At 39.0% G+C, this 26,312-nt stretch overlaps 1 protein-coding gene across 2 annotated transcripts in view; it reads right to left on the bottom strand.

Annotated features, from left to right (window-relative positions):
- Positions 1–26,106, bottom strand: part of ppp1r14c.L (protein phosphatase 1 regulatory inhibitor subunit 14C L homeolog) — a 53,946-nt gene extending 27,840 nt beyond the window's left edge. The window contains 1 exon segment of one of the 2 annotated variants that reach the window (NM_001094427.1): positions 25,661–26,106. In NM_001094427.1, coding sequence (NP_001087896.1) covers positions 25,661–25,939 — 279 coding nt within the window. In that variant the 5' untranslated portion in view covers positions 25,940–26,106. 2 annotated transcript variants of the gene reach the window in all.
- Positions 26,107–26,312: the final 206 nt, after the last annotated feature.

Genomic DNA, 26,312 nt, shown 5'->3' with positions numbered 1-26,312 from the left:
ATTCAAATAATATTGTCCTGCATTCTTTTTTACAGGGCAAACAGCTTAAGGTATCCAAATATCTACAATGACCCTTGCCTGGAAAGGACATAAGCTTTAGAAAAGTATTTTGTTTTCTTGTGTATAGTAAGGGGAAGATTGACCAAGGTTCGAATAGTGAATTAAAATTTTCGAGTTGGTTATTTGGTCAAAACTCGATTGTGAGTTTAAAACCACCAACTCGAATTTTCAAATTTGAATTTGAATCCGAGAAGTAATTCGAATTTGATAGGCCGCCACCTAAAACCTGCCGAGTTCATGTAGAAGTCAATGGCAGAGGGTCGTTGACCTATTTGAAGAAGTTAATAGTCTTCCTGACATTTGTTTTTTTTTTTGGAGGAAAACTCGATTTGAATAGCGCTCAAATTCGATTCGAGTTTTCATGTCTGTATCATTTGCTCAAATTTTAGACGTTCGAGTTTTCTCTTAAATAAGATACCATTCGAGTTTCGAGGTCATTCAAGGGCATTCTAGGTAAATAAACACTAACACTCGACCTTTGATAAATAACCCCCTAAGTGTAGCCTAATGCTTTTCTAAAAAAATACTTCCTACACTTAGAACATGCCATTTATGACTTAAAGAGGCACGCATATTTAAATACTGGTATGGGATCTGTTATCCAGAAACCCGTTATTGAGAAAGCTCTGAATTATAGAAAAGCCGTCTCCCAAAGACAACATGTAATCCAAATTTTTAAAAATGTAATAATAAAATAGTTACTTGTACTTGCTCCAAACTAAGATATAATTAATCCCTATTGGAAGCAAACCCAGCATATTTGGTTTATTTAATGTTTACATGATTTTCTAGTAGACTTATGGTATAAAGATCCAAATTATGGTAGGATCAATTATCCAGCAAAGCCCAGATCCCAAGCATTTTGTATAACAGATCAGTGTAACACTATAAGAGGCACATTTATCAGGACGAATTTCGAGTTCATGTGAGTTTTTTAAATCCGACCAATCCACATTTATTAAAAAATTAGAATTTCCAAAACTCGGGTGAATAGGATCGACCTGAAAACTTGAATAGAATTTGAATCAAATTCGATTCGAGTTTTAAAAAAAACTCGATTCAAGTTTTTTCTCTGAATAGTCGAAATCAAGTTCCAGTGTATGATAAATCTCGAAAATCGATTTTGAATTTAAAAAAAAAAAACCTTGAATCTAATTTTAACAATTCCCTAGTCATATCTGACAGTTTTGGCAATAAAAAAACTCGAAAATTCAAATTCAAAATTCGAATTTTCAATTTGACTTTTGATAAATCTGCCCTTAAATGTATTATAGTATCTCACTGATGGCAATAAAGCACAATACAACAAAACTATAATAACCTTTTTGAATCAAATTAGTGTTTAGTTTCTTAACCTAAGAGCTAAAATGCCCCTAATAAAACAATTATATTGTGTTAATTAACTTGTATCTCTTGAAGGCAAGACACATTTTTAATGCTTATCTTAATTGCCATAAAGCTTTTCATTATGGGAAATACAAATCACCAAGCCATTTAGAATCTGAATTGACTATTCAGAAAGAACTAAACAATTTATGTTCTTTTAGATAGTAAAAAGTAATCTCTTAAAAAGAATAGGTAACACATTTTACAAACAAGCCATATAATTTTCTTTCTAAAGGATAATGAGGATGGATTGTAAGTGCCCAGTGCATCTGCCAGTATGTTCTGCTTCTACTTTCAGCCCCTATCGAACTTAACCAGTGCCTTGCATCTTTAAAGAATGTGTCTGTCTATTAAACACCATGTGCAGAACATCAGGTGCTGTGCTGGTATATATGACTTAATGATGAAACTTTCAGCAGCCATCAGAGAATTCTGAATTACTCCAATCATGGGTGACTTGTCAATGACACTGTTCAGTCACATTCTTCTATCACTGGCTCATTACAACCAATCATTCTATGGGTGGGGATGTTTTGTTCACCTTCATTTTAAGCCTCACGCATGCATGCATGACTGAGTAGTGGCTCATTACAATTTTAGCATTCATTTACTTTGACCATAGACTGAAATGGCATTGGCTATTGAGAAATTTTGTTCTGACTATCAATTGCATTCTTTATTATGATATTATCATAGAGGTATTCAATTAATTCATTAATTGTGATCAGCTCTTTTCACTCCATGGCACCATTTAAATGTCATCACTTACAATCAGCTGTTACAAACCTGATAATATCCATATTATTACAGACTAAATAAACCTGTTTTGTAGAAATGTAAACATTTTAGAACTTTTACTTACTCCAGTTTATGAAAACTATATATTGCATTAAAAGTATAATACATGTCTCATAACAGGCTACACAAATATACATTTTATACATATTTTTCATTATGGTGGCAGGCCATCCATGAACTTTCCAATAATGCTGAATGTGTCCATGAGTACAAATGGCTTTAGTTTCCCTTTAAAGAACTAAAATGAGTGTAAACTACAAGCTTAAGAAATAGAATACTAATATGCTTTTAACGGCACAGATTCAAAAGAAGTCAAATTAAATGGAGCTAGATAAAGTATATTTGTTCTTGGCAGGAATGTTACAAATAATGTACAAGAGAGAAAATATTTAGACATTTGAAACATTAAGGCATGTGAAGAAAAGTACTGATCTGTGGGAATATACAAAAATAAAGTGCAAGTTGGAGGATTCTGAATGTTTTGTACATAATTTTAACGATTGCCATTCTTTTATTTTGTAGCAATAAATTCTTAATATGCTGTTTACCGAGCTCAGTAATTCAATTTCAATTCATCTGAGACATGCAATATAGATTTTTATTTTAGGCTTATAAATAATATAAATTATAATTGTGCTACAAACCAAAGATCTAGGGACCCATTCACTAAGTTCGAGTGAAGGAAGAAAAAATACTTCGAATTTCGAAGTTTTTTTTGGCTACTTCGACCATCAAATGGTGTACTTCGACTACGACTTTGAATCGAACGATCCGAACTAAAAATCGTTCGACTATTCGATAGTCGAAGTACTATCTCTTTAAGAAAAAACTTTGACCCCCTAGTTCGCCACCTAAAAGCTACCAAAGTCATTGTTAGCCTATGGGGAAGGTCCCCATAGGCTATCTTTTTTTGGTCGAAGGATAATCGATTCGAAGGATTTAATCGCTCGATCGAACGATTATTCCTTCGATCGTTCGATCGAATTGCGCAAAATTTAAATTCGCCAGTCGAATATCGAGGGTTAATTAACCCTCGATATTCGACCCTTAATACATCTGCCCCCTATTGTGCTCTTCAGAAAAATGAGTTTGGACCAACAGTATATATGAAACTAGCATAAAAATGAAATGTAAAGCAGAGGAATATGAATATGCAAAATGCATATGGTTTGATGATGGGTGCAAAGTTCATATAAATCCCCATAACAATTATGGAACTGTATAATACAAATGTGACAAATATTTGCATACATTTCTATATATAATCTAAAGACATAAGCTCTTGAGCTATTCTTCCATTAATAATAAACTTTCAGCAAACATTTGTATGAGATATGGGGTGCCCAACCTGCAGAGCCTTAAGTTCATCTAAACCTAAAGCAGGTTGAACATCTCAGGCTGTCAGCTGGAACCCAATATGGAGTCCAATATGTAAGCATGTGGTCAAAGCCTAGCGTCATTTTTTGAACATTAAACAAATATATAGTATAAATTATGTTTACTTTCTCTCTTAATCCATGGGTGGTACAGTACATTAGGATAATACAACCCGGTTTCCCAAAAAGTTAGGACACGGTGCATGAATAAAAGCACAATGCAATGTGTTATTAAAATCCTATATTTTACTGCAAATAGTACAAACACAACACATGTTGAAACATGTTGAAAAATATTTGCTTATTTTGAATTTGTTGCCAGAAGCATGTTTCAAAAAAGTTTGGACAGGGGTATGTTTCCCACGGTGTTGCATCAGCTCTTCTTTTAATATTCTGTTTGAAAATTACAGCAATTGGTCTCCTCAGATGTGAAATATTGACATTCGGATATCCACATTCAGAAAATTTTTAAATCACCAGTTTCAAATAGAATTGTATAACAAAACTCACTACAGTACACTGAAGTATTTCTCAATTTTTTCACACAAATGTCTTTCTTGCCAAGATTTACAAAACGACCCCTCCTTCCACACATTCGGATTGTTAAAGGAGCTGCAAGCTAAAACCAGGGGCAACGTGCTTTCATATTCCACATTTGTATTCTATATATCTTTCATGTCCATATTTGTTGCTATCTGTATCTGAGGTCTTGTGAATGCCAATGAGTTTTGCTTAAAATAAATTCCTGACTGAATTAAAATTTAGCCCTTAAGTGTAACCAACAGGCAATGATTTCCTGGTTTCTACAGTTAACAATTAACTGCTTAACTTAAATTAAAGATGAGGAAGTTGAACATTAAAATTCATATACATGTCTCTCTCTCTCTCTGTAAAGGTATCCATCACACCTATAAACTGGATGTACTAGATAGCAACACAGAATAACGCTACCAGTTGGGCTTATGTAAACAAGGTACACAGTATCTGAATTTGCAAGAAAAAAACATTTTTTTTAAAACAAACATACCTAATTCCAGAGACTGAAAGAAACCATGATGGTTCCTATGAGTTAGATATAGAGTATTCATCAATCCCACTTGCCTTTTGCCATTGTAAAGGGAAGGATTCGGGACTCAAAGTTCCCCTGTTTTCCCCAGTGGGGGTTCCCACATTCTGTGGAAAGCAGAGAGAGTCCCAGAATCTATCACTTTCACAATGGGCACAGGTGAGGGAGAGGTTACATAAATGAGCCTGAGTTTAAGGGTCAGGGCACACAGGCAGATTCAGGGAGATTAGTCGTCCGGCGACAAATTTTTCCTCTTCTTCGGGGCGACTTTGTTTTCTGAAGTCGCCCAAAATTGTCTCACGAGGAAACTTTGGGTGACTTAGGAAAACGAATCGCCAGTGGGAATGCAGTTCGGGGAGATTAGTCGCCCCGAAGAAGAGGAGATTTGTCACCGGGTGACTAATCTCCCTGAATCTGCCTATGTGCCCTGACCCTAAAATAGGGAAGTGGTTCCTACGAGTCTGAGATAGAATATTGTGGTTTCTTTTTAAATTTGTAAAATCTAGTATAAAAAAAAAATATTTTTGGAAGTTAAGACAGTGTTTATGCACTTTTAACATAAGACCAACTGAATGAGCTCACTTCAAAAACAGGGGTGTTTTTCTTACTGAAAACAGCTCTTTCAATATCTTCAAGCTATGTGGCTTTCCTGTTCTCCATGGGTGGCCCAAAGCAGATGGCAGTTTAGGTCTTAGAATGAAAATAAGGATAAGGTTTAAGGTGGCTGCTACTTCTGGGTACAATTTCAACTCTATAGCAGTGTGAATGTTATGACAACATTTCTGTATCATTAAGTTTATCACCAAAAGGGGCAAAAGAAACAATGTTATACTAAAAAGGAGTATTAGAATCCTATAAAAAAAACTGTAAAGGAAAAAAAACTCTTTCTAAATACATTATAATAATTACTAAAGATAAATCTGTACACATTGCAAAACATTAAAAATTGGGGGCAAAAAAAAGCAAAGTTCAAAAGACAAGGACGATGCATTGTCAACACTCAATAAGAATCTTACATTTAAAACATAACTGACTCATGATGCCAGCCTTGATACCAAGCTATTTAAAGACGAGATTGTGCATCACCTTGAGACTGAACATTGTATGGATCTGCCAACAGACTTTCAACAACAGGATAAAGTCCTCAGAGCGTTAACAGCAAGAAGCTGTGAAAATTCCAGCTCCATGAAGTGCATGCCTCAGTTTCACAGTGCATGGATGACTCACAACATACTGAATGATGCAGAAAGGCCAGATGGCACACACCTTAGTAAAACAAAGGAATCTAAGCCCATCAAGCTTGTTTTGTCTAGTTCTTATTGTTCACATTATGATGTGGCTGTGCAATAGAAGCACAGTTACATATACATGCACAAGGTATGTTCAAATTCTTTCTATTCACTTACAATCAGGAGCCAATCAGTATCCCTGTTATTTTTAGAATTCCATTTTACCTTATTCACAAATATTTACTCTTACAACGCCAACATCTTTTGCAGCTCTGCACATGAATATCTTTAGATACAATGAGAGGGTGTAACTTAGTTTACTTTTTGACTGTCAGTGCCTTAGGAACAGGGAAAGTCATTGCCCAGTCACAAGGTGGTGAGATATGGATCAAAACCAGGCATTCTGAGTGAAGGCCAATGTTTAGTATTTGGAGATTCCTGTTAGTAAGAAAGTGCTTGCTGGGGTGCAGTTCATTAGGAAAGGTGATGTGGTAGGAAATTGCCCCAAAAAGAATAAATAAATATTCTGGATTTACCAGTCTATGGAGAGAAATAGTGGACGGGTAGTATCCTGTTATTGGTAAATAATCTTTAACTCCTTGGGGAACATGGAATAATGTAATAATTGTCATTATGTTATAATGTATCATACTGTATATCGGTAATGTCAAAATAATCCCCTACCTTTTGGGGATATTTTAACAGTGAGAATGTGTATCTATGTGGGTGATCAAATATGTTTTATTGTGCTTTTGTAATATATGTACATACAAATGTTAACACTGTCTAAAGGAGGCCATACACTGGCAGATTTAATTGGTCGATTCTGGGCCCTTTAGACTAATTTTGCAGTTTACCTGCCCATGTAGGTATAATGGGGAAAGATTAAGGCAAAGTCAACAGATAGTATAGTGTACGGACACCTTTACTTTTTGGATATTCCATGTGTTTAATGGATATAATATAAGTATTTTTTTTTTTAACTTAAAGGGATGGTTCACCTTTAAGTGAACTTTTTTAGTATGTACTAGAATGACCAATTCTAAGAAACTTTTTAATTGGTCTTCATTGTGTATTTTCTTTTTAGTTTTTGAATTATTTGTCTTTTTCGTCTGACTCTTCCCAGCTTTCAAATGGGGGTCATTGACCCTATCTAAAAAACAAATGCTCTATAAAACTACATATTTATTGTTATTGCTACTTTTTATTACTCATCTTTTTATCCAGGTCCTTTCCTATTTATATTCCAGTCTCTTATTTAAATCAGTGCAGGGTTGTTATGGTAATTTGGACCCTAGCAACCAAATTACTGAAACTGCAAACTGGAGAGCTGCTGAATAAAAAGCCAAATAACTCAATAACCACAAATCAAAACCTATTTCAAATTGTCTCAGAATTTCTCTCTCTACGTCATATCAAAATTTTATTCAAAGGCAAACAATCACCTTTGAAGGTTGTTCATCTTCAAGCAACTAGTTGTTTTCAGAAACTTCAGAAATAATGAATTTTTCCAATTACTGTTTTTTCTATGTCACTGTTTTTCTAATATTTAAGTGTAAAAAGTTTCATTTTTCACCTTCTAAAGCAGCTCTGGGAGGGGGTCACCGACCCTGTAAACTGTTCTAAATTGATACATTTAGTTGATACATTTCTCATGGTTGTCCCTGCTGAGCAGAATCTCTGGGTTTCATTACAGGCAGCTGTTAGAATTGATACAATAGTTGCTAATACTACAGAAATGCTGCTGTGAAATGTATCAACTAAATGTTGCAAAACTGTAGCAGTTTAGAGTCTGCACCTGAATTACTGAGCTGCCAGACTCAAACACCAGAGACAGGGACATTCAGTTGTACAGAATCTGTAACAAAAATGTATCTTAGACACACTCCAGACCTGTGTGGATAATGCAGCAAGAAACAGGTAGGGTGGTACTTATTGAAACATAAATTCAAGGCCCTGACCAATGTTATCTGCTCAAGCCCAGAACTCATGTCATTCACGAAAAAGGATAGATTGCCACTATCTGAAAAGCCCTATGGCTGCAGTTGAAGTAAGGGTGTGGGTTTGTTTATACAAAGATCTCAGTGGACTGCAGATTTGTTTTGTCCTAGGATGACTCTGTTAGTAGGATGCTGCCATACACATACGATTTGAGATCATGGCTTCACTGCACAAATATAATAATAATAGTAACTGAATTTGGTTGAATCGTTGTGCCTGGCCGAACCAAATCAAAATCCTTAAAATCATGTGACCTTTCGTCACAAACAAAGAAGTAAAAACATTTTTAGCCACTCTCTGTACTCTCTTTTTCCCTCCCCTCCCTGATTTGCCTATGTAAATTACACAAAGGATTCGGGGTTCAGCCAAATCAAAAATAATGGATTCTGTGCATCCCTATAAAATAATATTGTAAATGAAAGCAGGTTCTGAGTTTGCCAGGCTACAGAACTAGTGTATAAGAAAACAGCTATGCTCCTGCCAAGATTCCAATTCCCACAATGCCTTGAATGCTTCTGTGATTAATAGACAGAAGGAAGAGAATAACAGAACATACCAGTCACTTGGGAACCGGAGTCTTGTTTGGAATAGAACTGACTATCAATACGGCATGGTGTGAGTAGTCAAGTAAATCAGTGTGGCAATAACAAAGAACAGACAGATTTATTAGAATTACATTTACTTAAATAATACAAAAATTGTTTGTCTATCTTTGGGTGGAAATCATTATGATCATTATTTTATCTACATATCAAGTTAAACTGTCTGTTACAATAGTATATGTTCTGTGCCAAAGTCTGAGAAGCACTGATTATTTTAATCTTAACTTAGTAACCATCCAGCATCCCATTATGTCAGAGCATGTAGAAGGCACTGCAATGAAACATGCTGTTTTTCTCCTTTGAAGAATAAAGGCAATGACTACAGCCTAAAAGGGTATATTCTTCATTTAAACAATTGTTAATTATGCCTTTAAAAACATTACCTGTCATTTTAACAGGCTTTGAAAGAGTCTTTACAAAAACCTCTTTATCTTAAGAATATTGGCTTTTCGAGAGAAAAGTGCAGCCCAAAGATGTCAAATATTCTTTTTTCACATATTTTCAGTTGCAGATTCATAAAAAAAAAAAATACAGAATGAAAAAACTGATTTAAACATAGACAGGGATCAGTATGACCAAACAGAAATAAAAGTATAGGACCAGTTATCCAGAATGTTTGGGACCTGGGGTTATTCCATCATTTAAATCACCAGTAAATCGACTAAAAAATAATTCTTAGAATCTTGTTTGTGCACCAGAATGGGGGACCTGATGTCCATCCCCATGCCCTGGCTACAATGGTAAAGAGAACGGGGGAATATGTGGAGAGCAGTGACATCTAAGAAGTGCTGAATGGAAAGTGAAAGTAATTGTCTGCCCCACCTCTATGCCACGGGCATAGAGGAGTGGCAGACAATATTTGATTGACAGCTGAGATTTTTAAAAGAGCTTACAACAGCTATGTATGCTTTAATAAAAAATAGAAATTGGATTTCATGTTTAATTTGAAAAGGACTTTTATTAGACAGATTTTTGTGTCTGGGTGACAATTTCACTTTAAGGGTATCTCTTAATATAATGAACGTTTTCACATATGTGTGATGAGTGATACCCCTGCAATGAGCACCAACCATTTGGGGTTTTCGTGTGCTACCACCAATTATGTGGATATGGTCTTAAAGATTCTAAGTTATAAAATGGGTGTGGTTTAAAGTGGGTGTGGTTTAAAACCAGCGAGTGGTCAAAACTGGCTTCCAATATCAGTGGTCAAAACTGGCTTCCAATATCAGCCCTCCACCACTTATGCCAGAAAAATTCCGTTCCTCAGAAACACAGAAGATGGACTGCACTGCTCTCGTTCCTGTATCAAACACAGGTGACAAAGGTTTAGACATTTCCCTGTAACTGTCAGTAACCCTTGCATCTAACTAATAATGATTATTGAAAATAGAATGAGACTACTGAACTTTTTACATTTGCATTGATGTGATTTAAGCATGTAAATAAATTACCGGTTTTCTGATGGAAAATAATAATATTAACCACATAGTTTTCTTTCTCAACTGGAAAGATAATCATATATGTACAGCCATTTAGTAATAGAAACACATAATATAGTTAACTTTGCAAAGTTTAATAAAATCAGGACTGACCTTATTAATTGTTAGCTACAAAATGTCCAGTAAAACAATCACATTACTGTACACTGCCTTTTGAGATTTAAAGGAAAACTATAGCCCCAAAATGAATACTTAAGCAACAGATAGTTTATATCAAATTGAATGACATATTAAAGAATCTTACCAAACTGGAATATATATTTACATAAATATTGCCCTTTTACCTCTCTTGCCTTGAACCACCATTTCGTGACTCTATCTGTGCTGCCTCAGAGATCACCTGACCAGAAATACTACAACACTAACTGTAACAGGAAGAAGTGAGGAAGCAAAAGGCAGAACTCTGTCTGTTAATTGGCTCATGTGACCTTACATATGGTTTGTATGTATTTATGATTACCCAATGGCACATACTAATAGAAAAGTATATTATTATGATAATGGTTCATTTACATGAAGCAGGGTTTTACACATGAGCTGTTTTACTCAGTATCTTTTAATAGAGACCTACAATGTTTGGGGGTATCGTTTTCCTTTAAATATCTGCAGGAAAGAGCATCCCATTCTGATCATAAACATAAATAAGTATCCCTTGCAATTATATTTTAGTATACTATAGTATACTATTCAGTTCAGTTTTATGGACACTCTGGGTATGTTTAATTGAACTGTAAATGTTTTGTTTTATTGTGAGGCTGAAAATCTAAAACAATAAGCACACTGCTCAAAAAATTAATTACATTGGTGTAAACTTCACATAATTACCATACTAATTACCAGAATATTTAGCAATATATTTGACTGTTGTTTTATAAATAAAAGGAACGAGAAGTCTGCTTTTTCATCAACAACTGGGCTCTGGAGTATTACCGTAAAATGAAAAACTTATACTTGCATTGGTCTGATTCCCAGAAGTTCGATATCTTCCTTATTTGTAAACATGTTCCTGACAGTCAGGAATCTGTTTTAACTGACATTTAACACACACACATGTGAGGCACTTGGCTGGTTTAAGCAGCCAAACACCAGGTGATAGAGCATGGCTGGGCACAACAATTAAAGATCTGTAATAAAATCACGACCAACCTTTTGCCTATAAATGGCTTGGAATCAAACAGTATGAAATACATTGTAATTGGCTGGTTCAGCATTAGAAGGCTCCCATACAAGCTGTGCTCTGCAAGATGCTTTCTATTTAAGATTATTCCAGTACTGCAAGATAGATAAGTTTTCCTTATTATTGTGTCCCAAGTTTAATATGAAGGACCGCCGTTTTCGGCGCATGCACAGTTGGGAGTAATATTCCAGTCCCGAACAACTGTGCATGACACGAAGAAAGTCACGTAAATTTCCGAAAAAAATTAGTGACTTTCGGAAATTTTCGTGACTTAAGGCGCATGGCCAGTTTTCGGGACCGGAATATTACTCCAACTTTGCATGCGCCGAAAATGTCTTTCTGCTTCCGAAGTTTAACGAAGAAAAGAAGATGGCAGCCGTGAACTCCCAAGTAAAGAATCTGCACCAAGGGGTAAGTAAAAAGTTAGGGGCATTTGTCCTGGGTAGGCTGGGGGGGGGGGTCGGAGGGAGGGGGGTCTAGTAGACGTAAGTCTTCTAGAAGATTATGTAAACATTAAACAAACCCAAAAGACTGGTTTTGCTTCCAATAAGGATTTTGAGTTATTATAGCTTTTTATTAAGCAGCTCTCCAGTTTGCAATTTCAGCAATCTGGTTGCTAGGGTCCAAATTACCCTAGCAACCATGCAATGATTTGAGTAAGACACTGGAATATGAATAGGAGACAGATTGAATAGAATGATAAGTAATCAAAAGTAGCAATAACAATAAATGTGTAACCTTACAGAGTGTTTTGTAGATGGCGTCAGTGACCCCCATTTGAAAGCTGGAAAGAATCAGAAGAAGGTGGCAAATAATTTAAAAACTATAAGAAATAAATAACGAAGACCAATTGAAACGTTTCTTAGAATTGGCCATTCTATAATAATATAATAAAAGCGAAAAGGTGAACCACCCCTTTAACTGTGAATCATTGTCCTTTTATTCTGTCTCGGATCATCTGTCTTCTTTCCTCAGCGTATACTCCCATAGTGGGACATTTAAGCACATAATTAAGTAGACTGCATTTGATGAGTGACAGGAGAATGAGCCCTGTACCTGGCGTTCCATTTGGGAATGCAGTATTTGTACTCTTATCTGTGCTGGATATGTGGACACAGGTCCGACATCGTTTGTGTCCACAGGATGTACCACTATCGGTTGGGGCTTCCACGAACTCTGCACAATAACCCGCTTAAAGGGGTGGTTCACCTTTAAATTAACTTTTAGTATGATGTAGAAAGTGATATTCTGAGACAATTTGTGATTGGTTTTCATTTCATATTAGTGTTTTTTTGAGTTATTTTGCTTTTTATTCAGCAGCTCTCCAGTTTGCAATTTCAGCAATCTGGTTGCTAGGGTCCAAATTACCTTAGCATCCATGCACTGATTTGAATAAGAGCCTAGTATATGAATACGAGAGGCCTGAATAGAAAGATAAGTAATAAATAGCAATACATTTGTAGCCTTACAGAGCATTTGTTTTTAGATGGGGTCAGTGACCCCCATTTGAAAGCCGGAAAGAAGGCAATTAAAGCCAATTGAAAAGTTGCTTAGAATTAGCAATTCAATAACATGCTAAAAGTTAACTTAAAGGTGAACTACCCCTGATGTTTTATTTGTATGAAAGCAAGGAAAGGTTAGGAAATATATTTTGCAGCCTTTCGTCTCTCTGGTGTAGCGATTGTAGCTCCTAATGCCCCTGTTCTATTGATTTGAATCTTCTTGTGCTTGCTTTTTTTATTTGTTTACCAACAGTCTGGGGTCTGTATCCCTGGTTAATAAAGGTTTGCCAGAGATTGGTAAGGTTATGGTACCTGTCCCCATGTTCTGGACAGATACGGCTGTATTTGCGTAAAAATTGTCTTGCTTGAAACTGGTCCACTCTGTAAGGCAACAATTGTATTTTACTGCTACTTTTTATTACTCATCTTTCTATTCAGGTCCTCTCCTATTCATATTCCAGTCTCTTATTCAAATCAGTGCACGGTTGCTAGGGTAATTTGGACCCTAGCAACCAGATTGCTGAAATTACAAACTGGAGAGCTGCTGAATAAAAAGCTAAATATTTCAAAAAACACAAGTAAAAATGGAAACAAATTGCAAATTGTCTATCTACATCACTCTCTACACCATACTAAAAGTTAACTCAGGTGAACAAACCCTTTAAAGGATTATTTAGTTAGCTGCGATCAAGTACAAGTACTGTTTTAGTATTACATAGAAAAAGGAAATAATTTAAAAAAGTTGAATTTAGCCTTTTTACCCACTAACCAGCCCTTACTTATCTTCTAAGATGCAAACTATGGCACCCCCTGTCTGTATTAGCAAATCCTTAAATTGACCAGATCCTGATTCTACAAATAATACAGGTATGGGATTTATTAAAGGAGAAGGAAATCCTTAGATCTTTTTTTTTTCACATTATTGATTTGAATCTTTCAATGCTCTTCAAATTTATTTTGAAATCACTCAATATTTTAGCATATTTCAAAAACACTCTTTTCAATAAACCTTATATGTAGCTTATGTAACCTCCATGCTTGACCTGGCAAGATTTTAGTGCTCTTACATACAGGTGTTTTTATGTGTTTGATGCACATGTGAAGCACAGGTTTGAGCTACCTATTCACATTAGCTAATTGATTCCATTATATTCTGCTTGGCTGTTCTCAAAAAGTGCAAGAGCCCTTATACTGTACTATTTAATTCGCAGAGATATATATATATATATATATATATATATATATATATATATATATATATATATATATATATATATATATATATATATACAGATAAAGGATCCTTGAATGCTTGAGACCTGGGATTTTCTATTTAAAGGATCTTCCTTAAAATATTTTTTTTTGCCACCAATATGGATTCATGCAGCTTAGTTACCATTTTTACAGAGAAAAAAAGAAATAATTTTTAAACATTTGAATTATTTGATTAAAATGGAGTCAGAGAGGTGCACTCCAATATGAGTCAAAAACAACCTTGGTGCAGGTAAAAGCAGAAATATAGCCAAAGCATCACACAGAGCAGGCATAACCAACAATAACAATGTATATATATGTATATATATATATATATGTGTGTGTATATATATATATATATATATATATATAGATATATATAGATATATATAGATATATATAGAGATATATAGATATATATATAGATATATAGATATATAGATATATAGATATATAGATATATATATATATACACACACACACACACACACACACAGTATTCTATATGCAGTTTTTTAACTACCTTTAAAGAAGTACTAAACCCCCTAATTTGAAAATCCCCATCCACTACCCTCCATAGTGCCCCTTCCCTGCTTTCTCCCCGCATAGTGCACTAGTGAAAAATGTGTCCCTAATTGTGATTCTCGCATATCTGAAGAGAAGCGCAGTGGATCTCAAGGGCGCTATCTTTCACATCTTTGGTTTTCTTCAGAAAGGGACCGCAGACATAGATATTTCGCCAGAAACTCAGTAAATGGCTGAAGGGAAGAAAGAGGATCCGAGGAAAACCAAAGATGCGGAAGATGGCGCCCTTGAGCTCCGCTGCACTACTCTGCACAGATACACGAGATTCACAATTAGGGACACATTTTTCACTAATGCACCCATGAGCTGGGGCGTATATATATATTATTATTATATTTGTATATTTTTTCCGTCTTTTGTTTTTTAATTCCCCCCACACTCCACCACGGATTTCCATAGGAAATCTGGTGATGGAGCTGAGGGGATTAGGGGTAGGAGGGGTTGAGCAATCAAGTGGAAGTGACGTCACATGCACGACATAAGGGGTGTGTTTAGGTCCGGTGCCTAGGGCAGTGTCGGACCTAAATACAGCCCTGACTATGAGGGGAGGAAGCAGGGAGAGTACTCTATGGTTGTAGGGGGATGGGGGCTTTTCCCATTTAGGGGGGTTAGTTCTCCGTTACATATTTATAATTAGTTAATTTAGCTGTATTTGCATGGCTGCTTCAACTGCTTCAAAACTAGCATGTCTGCAGCATGTCTCTAAACAAACTGCTAATTGTCCATACAAGATATGCTCTTATGTCCACAAACAGCTAATTTCCCTACCACAAACCGCAGAGATAAACATTAACTACTATGCTAAGCAGTCAGCAGAGCCACCCTATGCAGGTACCCATCATCCTTGGCTGGTTCTTTTTTCAGCTGTAGTCTGGAAGCTAGAGTTACAGGTTCAGCCTAGTTTCTCAAACGGTCATTGTGTGTATCCCTAGGGTGCACAAAGCAGAGACAGGGGATTACCTTATAACCTGTGCCTTAGAGAGTACAGGGAGCATTGCTTAGTGGGCTTAGAAACAGTGTGTTGTACTAAACATTTCCTCAAAATAAAAATCTTTTTCATGACATCACTGTATGAAAAAAGACAAATTTGGCCCTCGTGTCATTGAACAGAAAAGCCTGGCAGTCCAACTGGATCTGTTGGAACCAGCTAGGTCTTTTACACTAGCTGCATCTACAGAACAAGGTTTTAGCTTGAATAACAGATTTTCCTACAGGAGGCAGACTGAGCTGCTTACTTGAACCAACAGATGAAAAATGCAGCAAATTATGACAAAGAAACCACATGATTCAATGATACAGCTCAATTCAGCGACAATATTCCATGCTCCCCTACCAGCTGCTTGATACAGGGAGATCATATTCCAAGCTTCTCTGTGGTCCTTCGGTTCCTATTAACTAATTAATTGTCATTTCATTTTCCTGAGCCAATACACAGAATAAACAGCCATGCATTAAACCCAATGGTATTGCCTTTTTCTTCTTCTAATAGATAAAATTGCTAGGGCTACATCAGCAGAAAGGGGACATTGTTTATTACTGTTAAGGTCATAAGATTAAAAGATATTCAGAATAACGCTTTTTACCAAGCATAAGGACAATATATCTTAATATACAGTAATGCTTTTGTACTGACTTCCATATACACTCATGACACAACACAATCCATGAGAAGTAGACATACAGTATATTGGATTTAAGACAATCACCCAAAAATGGCTTTAACTATGCTGTCTAATTTGTACTAGTATGGGATCCGTTATCCAGAAAGCTCAGAATTATGGAAAAGCAGTCTCCCATAGACTCCAATTTTTTCCATATAATTCAAATTTTTGAAAATGATTTCCCTTTTCTCTGTAATAATAAACAGTACCTTATATAAGATATAATTAATCCTTATTGGAAGCAAAACCAGCCTATTGGGTTTATTTAATGTTTACATGATTTTCTAGTAGACTTAAGGTATAAAGATCCAAATTACAGATCCATTATTTGGAAAACCCCAGGTCCCAAGCATTCTGAATAACATGTCCCCATATCTGTATAAGGAAGTGGATAAAATCCAGATTACGTGTATGAATCTGACATAGGAGCTGAAGGATCAAACCATAATATGTCTTGTGGGAAACTTCTGCTCCGCTCCCTTTAATTGACATCAATGAGGTCTAGTTTGGCCCAGACATGTCAGAGCCGTGGAGCTGTCATGATGTAATGTGTTTTATAAGTGCCCCCACCCAATACACTCAGCAATGACTGGTAGGAGCTCCAGTCCCGAATATTCGGAAATCTGCTCCAATGCAAAGGAGGCTCCCGCAGAACCAGACACAACAGTGATGCCCAGACAGAGGAGGACATACACTAATGGCATTAATGGAAGGTGACCCAGACACAATGCTTAGCATGTAATCTCCTACAGAATACTGTATATATATAGGTAATCCTCAGCCTTATACATTGTAAAAAGTCTGTGTGTGCCAGTGTCATGCCATGATGGAACACACAATGATCATATTGCACTTTCATACTAAAGCAGAGCTGCACAACTTTTCCTATACATGTGCCAGATATTGACTACATTGTTGTTTGGGGGACACATATGAAAAAAATGAAGCAATACAAAGAGGGGAGTAAAGTCTGGGGGGCCATAGGAATCTCTAAGAATGTTGACACTAACAATTTACCCTGTAAGATCTGGCACATTCCGTCATATAAGGAGATCTGTTTTCACTACGACTCCCAGCATGCCCTGACAGACAGATTAGGCATCCTACAGCCCATAGAAAGCAATGGATTTTACCTCGCAGCCGTATAGCTCACTGAGCTGCTCCACTATCCATTCCTCCAGCACCAGCCGCTTCCTCAGCTCTTTCCTATCGTATTTCACTGTCACTTTGCCTTGGTGCTGCCTCCTCGGTGGTGGTGGAGGTGGGGGCTGCTGCTGCTTGTGCGGAGACGCTGTCACCAATACCTTCTGCGGGGATTCTTCTCGGGAGCCGGGGGCTGCCAGTGCTGGAGTCTGGAAGAAAACCCTGGCTCCGGCTGCAGGACTGGGCTCCGTGCCACGCACCTCTGACATTTCCCCTGCCTGCACGGATCTTACACGATCACCCTTGAGTTTATCTTGCTTGTGCTATGACCATACTATTTAACGTGCACCTAGAAAGCCCTCTTTTCTCCGGTATACTCTGCCCACGTCTGCCCTCTCCCTCGCTCCCCTCAGCCCAGCTCTGTACTCCGCTCGCTTCTCTTTGCTTAGACAAGTACCCACCTAGCACCTGCCGCTTTCCCCTCCCCCTGCACAAGGCTCTTACATTGCGATTGGCTCTTGCTGGAGTGGGCGGTGCTTGGTCCTGAAAATTTTTAAAAAAAATGTAAATACGTGTGGGAGGGAAAAAATGCCAACCAAAGAGTGCCAAGGGAGCTCTGTACCCGCTGTACTCCCATCACTGGCACTGCAGAGACATTTATTCCCTGGGTTCGAGCTTAAATGACTGAAGTAGATGACATTCAAAAATTCAATGCGTAATAAAGAGTCTGTAACATTCTTGACCCCATACAGTGTCTTTGCACGAGGTTATTTATAGGATGTTTTTGTAGGGGCCTTGTTAGGAAAAGAGGAGAAACAGTAAATAATAATAACTCATACATTTAGAATGCATTAATATTCGGTTATTCAGAAATAGTACAGGACGATTTAAGTACTACCTTTGTGTACATAGTCTACCTTCATGTACATATTATTATTCCAATAGGTTTTTAATTTGTTAATTTGGGTAATTTAATAAACAGTAGCACCAATTCTAGTTATAGACAGAAAAACGGGTGGTTAATAAATGCTACCTGCCTACATGTTGCTATGCTACTAGAATTACTGACAGGTTGCTATAAAACTAGAATTACTGACAAGTTGGTATGGGATACTAGAATTACTGACAGGTTGCTATGGGTTCATAAAATTGCTGCTAGATTGCTATGGGGTAATAGAATAACTGACAGGTTGCTATGGGATAGTGGAATAAATGACAGGCTGCTATGGGTTACTAGAATTGCTGAAAGGTTGCTATTGGCCACAGCCCATGGCACACATAAATATTTTGAGAATGGTGTCCATAATATTCAGAATCAAAGTTATGAGCGCTATGTGCTCCATTGGAGTTCGGAAAAGTGTTTGTGTAGTTGGAGGGGGCGCTGTTGCACCAGGGCCATAACTAGTGCTAAGCACAAGTGATTGGGAAAAAAAAGTCTTTCTATCCAGTGAACTATCTGAAAACAACTGAACTGAAAAAAAAGTGATGGAAAGGGAACAACCCCTTTAATACAAAGACTGGGCTTAAAGGGACAGTTTAATGTAAAAATAAAAACTGGGTGAATAGAAACGCTGTGCAAAATAAAAATGTTTTTCGAATATAGTTAGGTAGCCAAAAATGAAATCTATAAAGGCTGGGGTGAGTGGTTGCTACAATCACTTACTTAGACAAAATAGGGTCAGGTTCAAACTCTTCTTTGGGACTGGAGACGAAACTTTTAGAATGGGCATATGCTTTAGCATTCTTTTCCCCAGGCCTATGTTATAACAAAATTGAAGCACGTAAAAAACAATGCCCGACTGGCCTGTCTAGGATTTAGGGGCTTAGCGGATTCAATGTACAATCGATTTTTATGATTGATAAAGACTGTAACCATGTTTGGCACCCTCTAGAAGATGTCTCCAACTCCTTAAACGCCCATTTAATGGCCAATAACTCCCTGTTACCAATATCATAGTTCATCTCTGCAGGAGAGAATTTTATAGAAAAAAAGGCCCAAGGGTGTATCTTATTGGTAACAGGGTGTCATTGAAACAAAACTGCCCCTTCTCCGAATTCAGAAGCATTCAACTCTACCAGGAAAGCAAGGGATGGTCAGCCCCCTTTTTGGTAAGGGCAGTAATATGAGTTTGGATATAAAGGGGAGGGGGCAGTAATTTTTAACTGTGATCTTATTTATACCCCTATAATCGATGCAAGGCTTTTGCCCCCCATATTTTTTTCAACAAAATAGAAACCAGCACCCACATGAGAGGAGGAAGACATTATAAACCCTCTCTCCAGGTTTTCATCCATGGACCAAGACTCAGGAAGGGATAGAGAATAAGTTCTGCCCTTAGGAGGAGGGGAACCTGGTAACAAATCGCACATAGGGCTGCATTTTTAGAAAAGATGTCTGGGAAAGAGACATAATAAGGAGGTAACCCCTCTAGAAAAGTTGCAACAAAGGTATGGGAAGATCTTAGACATGAGGACACACAATCCGCACTCCAGGGGAGGCCTGATTATAGAAGTTTGTGGGCACACAATGACATAGAAAGAAATACGTTTAACATGATTTCCCAAAGACATAGTGAGGTCTTGAAGACACCAGCCCACAGCCAAGGGAACTTCCATCGACTTGCATGCAACTTGCAAGCTTCCCAAAAACTTGCTACGGTCCCCACTTAACTTTTCAGGGAACAAAAGTTTGGGTTTAACTGTGGCATTTGCCCGGGGTATAGGAAGTAGCCTGCCTGGAGAGGTCAGGGCCGATGTGGAAGCAACCCGTTGCTGTTGAATCATGTCCAACCTCACTGAGAGTCTCTGGAGACACTGGAATTTCTGGTCCTGCTTAGACTCTTATTCCCTAAGACGCTATAGAAGGCTTGCCAGAATAGCTTCCGTGGGCCATGTCGGGCCCAACGTAATGTTACAAATGGTATACCAAACCCAAAACAAACCCCAAGGGCCCAGCCTCAGCTCATGCTTCCGCCTATAGCAACCGACTTTCGCTTCGGTAGGAGCCCTTGCTACTCGGATGCTGCCAGGTCTTAAAGGAGAAGGAAACCCCCTGGGCGCAAAACCCCTCCCCTGTGTTGCCCCCCCTCCCTTCTCCCCCCTGGCTAGCTGTCCCCCTGGGCAAATGCCCCTAACTTGTTACTCACCCCTCTGCGCAGGTCCTGTCCACGGAGTTCACAGTCGCCATCTTCTCCCACGCGCGTCTTCTTCCTGCTTTGACCGGCGTCTTCTGGCGCATGCGCAGTAGGAACAGTTACCGGTATGGATCTACTGCGCATGCGCCGAATGTCACAAAGTGAAATCGGGGAGGGGGGGGAGGGAGGGGGGGCAACACGGGGGAGGGGTTTTGCGCCCAGGGGGTTTCCTTCTCCTTTAAAGTGAGAGGACCAGGGGGAAAGTTCTAAGCAGGCAAGCGACCTAAACGTTTACAGGAAGAACGGGGAACAAGGAGCGTGGTGGTGGAACAGGCCGGGTTAACACCATTCATGCAGCGCAATACCAAAACAGGAAGCAAGATAATTGGGGTCACAGGCTGGGTCAATAAACCAGTAGAAAAGTATAGAATCATTTTCCAAAAGAGTCGTCAGAAACCAGACAAGAGTCAGGACAGGCAGCGAACTAGACAATATCAGGGACAGGCAAGAACGGATAATACACACTAGAAATCTCACCCAGGAACTACCAAAATAGACCAACATTGGGCAGTATGTTATTGTCCATGGTCCCTTTAAATATTTGAATTTCGCGTCAATGTTCAATGACGTCAGACTCTGCATGCCGAAAGCTGGAGATAGGTGAGTGGCGCGCAAACCCCGGAGTTGCAGAAGGACCCGTTGCATGCTTCAAGAAGGCACAGGAGGAAGCGACAGGAGACCCGCCGCCTGCTAGGTACCCTTTACAGGATGTCTAACATAACAGAACTTCATGATTTTCAGCTCTCTAACTCCGAGTTAGTCAGTGACTTTAAGGGGGCCACATGGGACAAAACTGTTCAGTTAGTTTGCAATTGATCCTCAGCATTAAGCTCAGCTTAAAAAGCAAACACTTATGACCCATGTGAACCCCCTCAAGTGACTGATTGGTTACTGCCTGGCAGTCTAACTGGATCTGCCTGGTAACCAGTGGAAACCAAGAGAGATGCAAAGCAGGAAGTAGTATTCTGGCTATTTTGTTAGACATCCAGTCACTCCAGCCTTTATACATTGCATTGTTGGCTAACTAACAATATTAGAAACATGTTATTTTGCACAGCCTACCTATTTATACAGTTTTTATTTTTACACTGAACAATTCCTGTAACTGAGAAAATTAGTGTAGGGACACATAGGTTTAGTATGTCCCTATGGCTTTAAATCCCTACACTTCTTTATTTCCGTAGTTGCTGGACAGATGTCCATGTATCTAGTTATCTAATGTACATATTTCTATTATTGGCCCATAGGATTATGACCACTTCCTGCCACACTTTAATAAAGTGTCTAGATAGGGGGTGAATCTTTCTCTTTGATCTTCAGTTGCTGACCCAGTTGGATGTGTTACACTGAGTCTGGGATCAACAAGGCCCCAGTAAAGCTGTCCTGCCCTAGAAGGAATTTACCTCTAGTGATAAATTGGGAAGCAGGGGCCTCGTGAATGAGGCCAGCCAGTGACAGGTTATTCCATTTAATAGCACTCTCTAGCACTCTTCCAGCTGTAGTCCAGAAGCTACAGAAGAGTTACAGGTTCTGCCTTTTATTTTACAGCCTAGTTTCTCAAACAGTCATTGTGTGTATCCCTAGTGTGCAAAAAGCAAAGGCAGGGGATTACTTTATAAACTATGCAACTAAGTTATTCAGTTCTTAGAAAGTACAGGGAGCATTGTTCAGTGGGTCTAGAAACGGTGTGTTCTACTGCACATTTCCTCAAATAAAAATCTTTTTCATGACATCACTGTATAATAAAATACAAATTTGGCCCACGTGCCATTGAACAGAAAAGCCTGGCAGTATAACTGGATCTGCTGGAACTAGCTATGGCATTCACACTAACTGCATCTAAAGAACAAGGTATACTCTTGAATAACAGATTTCCCTACAGGAGGCAGACTGAGCTGCTTACTTGAACCAACAGATGAAAAATGCAGCAAATTATGACAAAGAAACCACATGTACACACAATATACAGCTCAATTCAGTGATAATATTCCATGCTTCCCCTACCAGCTGATTGATACAGGGAGATCATATTCCAAGCTTCTCTGTGGCCCTTTGGTTCCTATTAACTAATTAATTGTGATTTCATTTTCCTGAGCCAAAACACAGAATAAACAGCCATGTATTATACCCAATGGTATTGCCTTTTTATTCTTCCAATAGATAAAATTACTAGGGCTAAGTCAGCAGAAAGAAGAGGTTGTTGATTAATGTTACAGGATTAAAAAATATTTAGAATAGCACTTTTTACCAAGCATAAGGACAATAGCTCTTAATATACAGTGATGCTTTTGTATAGACTTCCAAATACACTCATAAGACAATACAATCAATGAGAAGTGGGCATATATTGGATTTCAAGGAACAGTTTAGTTTAAAAATAAAAACTGGGTAAATAAATAGGCTGTGCAAAATAGAAAATGCTTCTAATATGGTTAGTTAGCCAAAAATGTCATCTATTTATAGGCTGGTGTTACCGGATGTGTAACATAATAGCCAGAACACTACTTCCTGCTTTTCAGCTCTCTAACTCTGACTTAAAGGCATTGTTCAGTGTAAAAATAAAAACTTGGTAAATAGATAGGCTGTGCAAAATAAAAAATGTTTTCAATATAGTTTCCGCTCAGGGGCCTATTTATATCGAGGCACTCGAGGGCCTGTGCCTAGGGCAGCAGGTTTTGTGGGTGCCTATAAATATATTTTTTAAATAAAAAAAATGAGTCCAGCCTCTGCCACGGATTTCCATAACAAATCCGGTGACAGAGCAGGGGGGGGAGAGGGTAGGGGACCGGGTTTGTTGTCAGAAGTGACTTCATGCACACATATCGCGTGATATCACTTCCACGGCGTAAGCTCGCATGGATGTCATGCACACAACATGCTGACGTCAAACGCACGGCACAGGGTTTAGGTCCAGTGCCTAGGGTGGCATCAGACCTAATTACAGCCCTGTTTCCACTGATTGGTTACCAGGCAGTAACCAATCAAGACTTGAGGGGGGTCATATGGGTCATATCTGTTTGCTTTTGAATCTGAGCTGCATGCTGAGGATCAATCAATCAATTGCAAACTCACTGAACAGTTCTTTCCCATGTGGCCCCCCTTCAAGTCGCTGACTAACTCAGAGTTAGAGAGCTGAATAGCAGGAAGTAGTGCTCTGTTCTGTTAAACATCCAGTGACCCCCAGCGCCGGATTTCTTTGCCGGCCGCCCCTAGGCCGCGCAGTCCGTCCAGGCGGCCGTGCGGTCCTAGCGCCCGCCTACACTTCCCCTTCCCAGTGCGCCGGCGAAAAAAACGCCGGCGCAGCTGGTGTAATTGAATGGGGACGCACATGTCCCCATAATGCGGCTGGGCGGCATGCCGTCCCTATTTTTTGCCGCCCTAGGCCCGGGCCTATGTGGCCTTGCCACAAATCCGGCCTGGTCACTCCAGCCTTTATACATTATATTTTTGACCAACTACAGTACTTATATCAGAAACAGTTTGTATTTTGCACACCATATCTATTAATCCAATTTTTATTTTTACAATGAACTGTACCTTTAAATGGAGGCCACATGGGACATAACTGTTTAGTGAGTTTGCAACTGATTCTTAGTATGCAGGTCAGATTGAAATGCAAACAATTATGGCCCATGTGGCCCTACTCAAGTCAATGATTGGTTACTGCTTGGTAACCAATCAACGGAATCCAATGAAACCAACAAAAAATCTATTTACCCAGTTTTATATATTGTACTGGTGTGGGATCCGTTATCCAGAAATCTCTGAATTATGGAAAGGCCATCTCCCATAGACGCCCATTTTTTTCCATATAATCCAAATTTTTGAAAATAATTTCCTTTTTCTCTGTAATAATAAAACAGTAGCTTGTACTTGATCCAGACTAAGATATAATTAATCCTATTCAAGCAAAACCAGTCTATTGGGTTTATTTAATGTTGCCATGATTTTCTAGTAGACTAAAGGTCCCCATACACGGGCCGATAAAAGCTGCCGACAGACCGAGTCGGTAGCTTATTGGCTCTGGTGGGCTTTCACGATCAGTATCTGGCCGAAAGTCTGCCAGATCTTGATCGGGCAGGTTAAAAAATCCTATTGGATTGCGGCCGCATCTGTGCATGTATGCGGTCCGGTGATCTGACCCCCCATATTAGATGCATTATAATCCGATCGTTGGCCTCATCCCGATATCACCCACTTCAATGCGGGCATATTGGGCAGAGATCCGCTCATTTGGTGACATCACCAAACGAGCGGATCTCTACTTCTATGGCCACCTTTAAGGTATGAAGATCCAAATTACAGAAAGATTCGTTATCCGGAAAGCCCCAGATCCCAAGCATTCTGGATAACAGCTCCCCATACCTATAAGTATAAGTAAGTGGATAAAATCCAGAATACGTGTATGAATCTGACAAAGGGGTTGAAGGATCAAACCATAATATGTCTTGTGGGAAACTTCTGCTCCGCTCCCTTTAATTGACATCAATGAGGTCTAGTTTGGCCCAGACATGTCAGAGCCGTGGAGCTGTCATGATGTAATGTGTTTTATAAGTGCCCCCACCCAATACACTCAGCAATGACTGGTAGGAGCTCCAGTCCCGACTATTCGGAAATCTGCTCCAATGCAAAGGAGGCTCCCGCAGAACCAGACACAACAGTGATGCCCAGACAGAGGAGGACATACACTAATGGCATTAATGGAAGGTGACCCAGACACAATGCTTAGCATGTAATCTCCTACAGAATACTGTTTATATATAGGTAATCCTCAGCCTTATACATTGTAAAAAGTCTGTGTGTGCCAGTGTCATGCCATGATGGAACACACAATGATCATATTGCACTTTCATACTAAAGCAGAGCTGCACAACTTTTCCTATACATGTGCCAGATATTGACTACATTGTTGTTTGGGGGACACATATGAAAAAAATGAAGCAATACAAAGAGGGGAGTAAAGTCTGGGGGGCCATAGGAATCTCTAAGAATGTTGACACTAACAATTTACCCTGTAAGATCTGGCACATTCCGTCATATAAGGAGATCTGTTTTCACTACGACTCCCAGCATGCCCTGACAGACAGATTAGGCATCCTACAGCCCATAGAAAGCAATGGATTTTACCTCGCAGCCGTATAGCTCACTGAGCTGCTCCACTATCCATTCCTCCAGCACCAGCCGCTTCCTCAGCTCTTTCCTATCGTATTTCACTGTCACTTTGCCTTGGTGCTGCCTCCTCGGTGGTGGTGGAGGTGGGGGCTGCTGCTGCTTGTGCTGAGACGCTGTCACCAATACCTTCTGCGGGGATTCTTCTCGGGAGCCGGGGGCTGCCAGTGCTGGAGTCTGGAAGAAAACCCTGGCTCCGGCTGCAGGACTGGGCTCCGTGCCACGCACCTCTGACATTTCCCCTGCCTGCACGGATCTTACACGATCACCCTTGAGTTTATCTCGCTTGTGCTATGACCATACTATTTAACGTGCACCTAGAAAGCCCTCTTTTCTCCGGTATACTCTGCCCACGTCTGCCCTCTCCCTCGCTCCCCTCAGGCCAGCTCTGTACTCCGCTCGCTTCTCTTGGCTTAGACAAGTACCCACCTAGCACCTGCCGCTTTCCCCTCCCCCTGCACAAGGCTCTTACATTGCGATTGGCTCTTGCTGGAGTGGGCGGTGCTTGGTCCTGAAAATTGTAAAAAAAAATGTTAATACGTGTGGGAGAGAAAAAATGCCAACGAAAGAGTGCCAAGGGAGCTCTGTACCCGCTGTACTCCCATCACTG

The sequence above is a fragment of the Xenopus laevis genome, chromosome 5L (assembly GCF_017654675.1).
Source record: "Xenopus laevis strain J_2021 chromosome 5L, Xenopus_laevis_v10.1, whole genome shotgun sequence".
NCBI lineage: Eukaryota > Metazoa > Chordata > Amphibia > Anura > Pipidae > Xenopus > Xenopus laevis.
The sequence above is the reverse complement of the archived record's forward strand: the minus strand, read 5'-3'. Positions and strand labels throughout refer to the sequence as shown.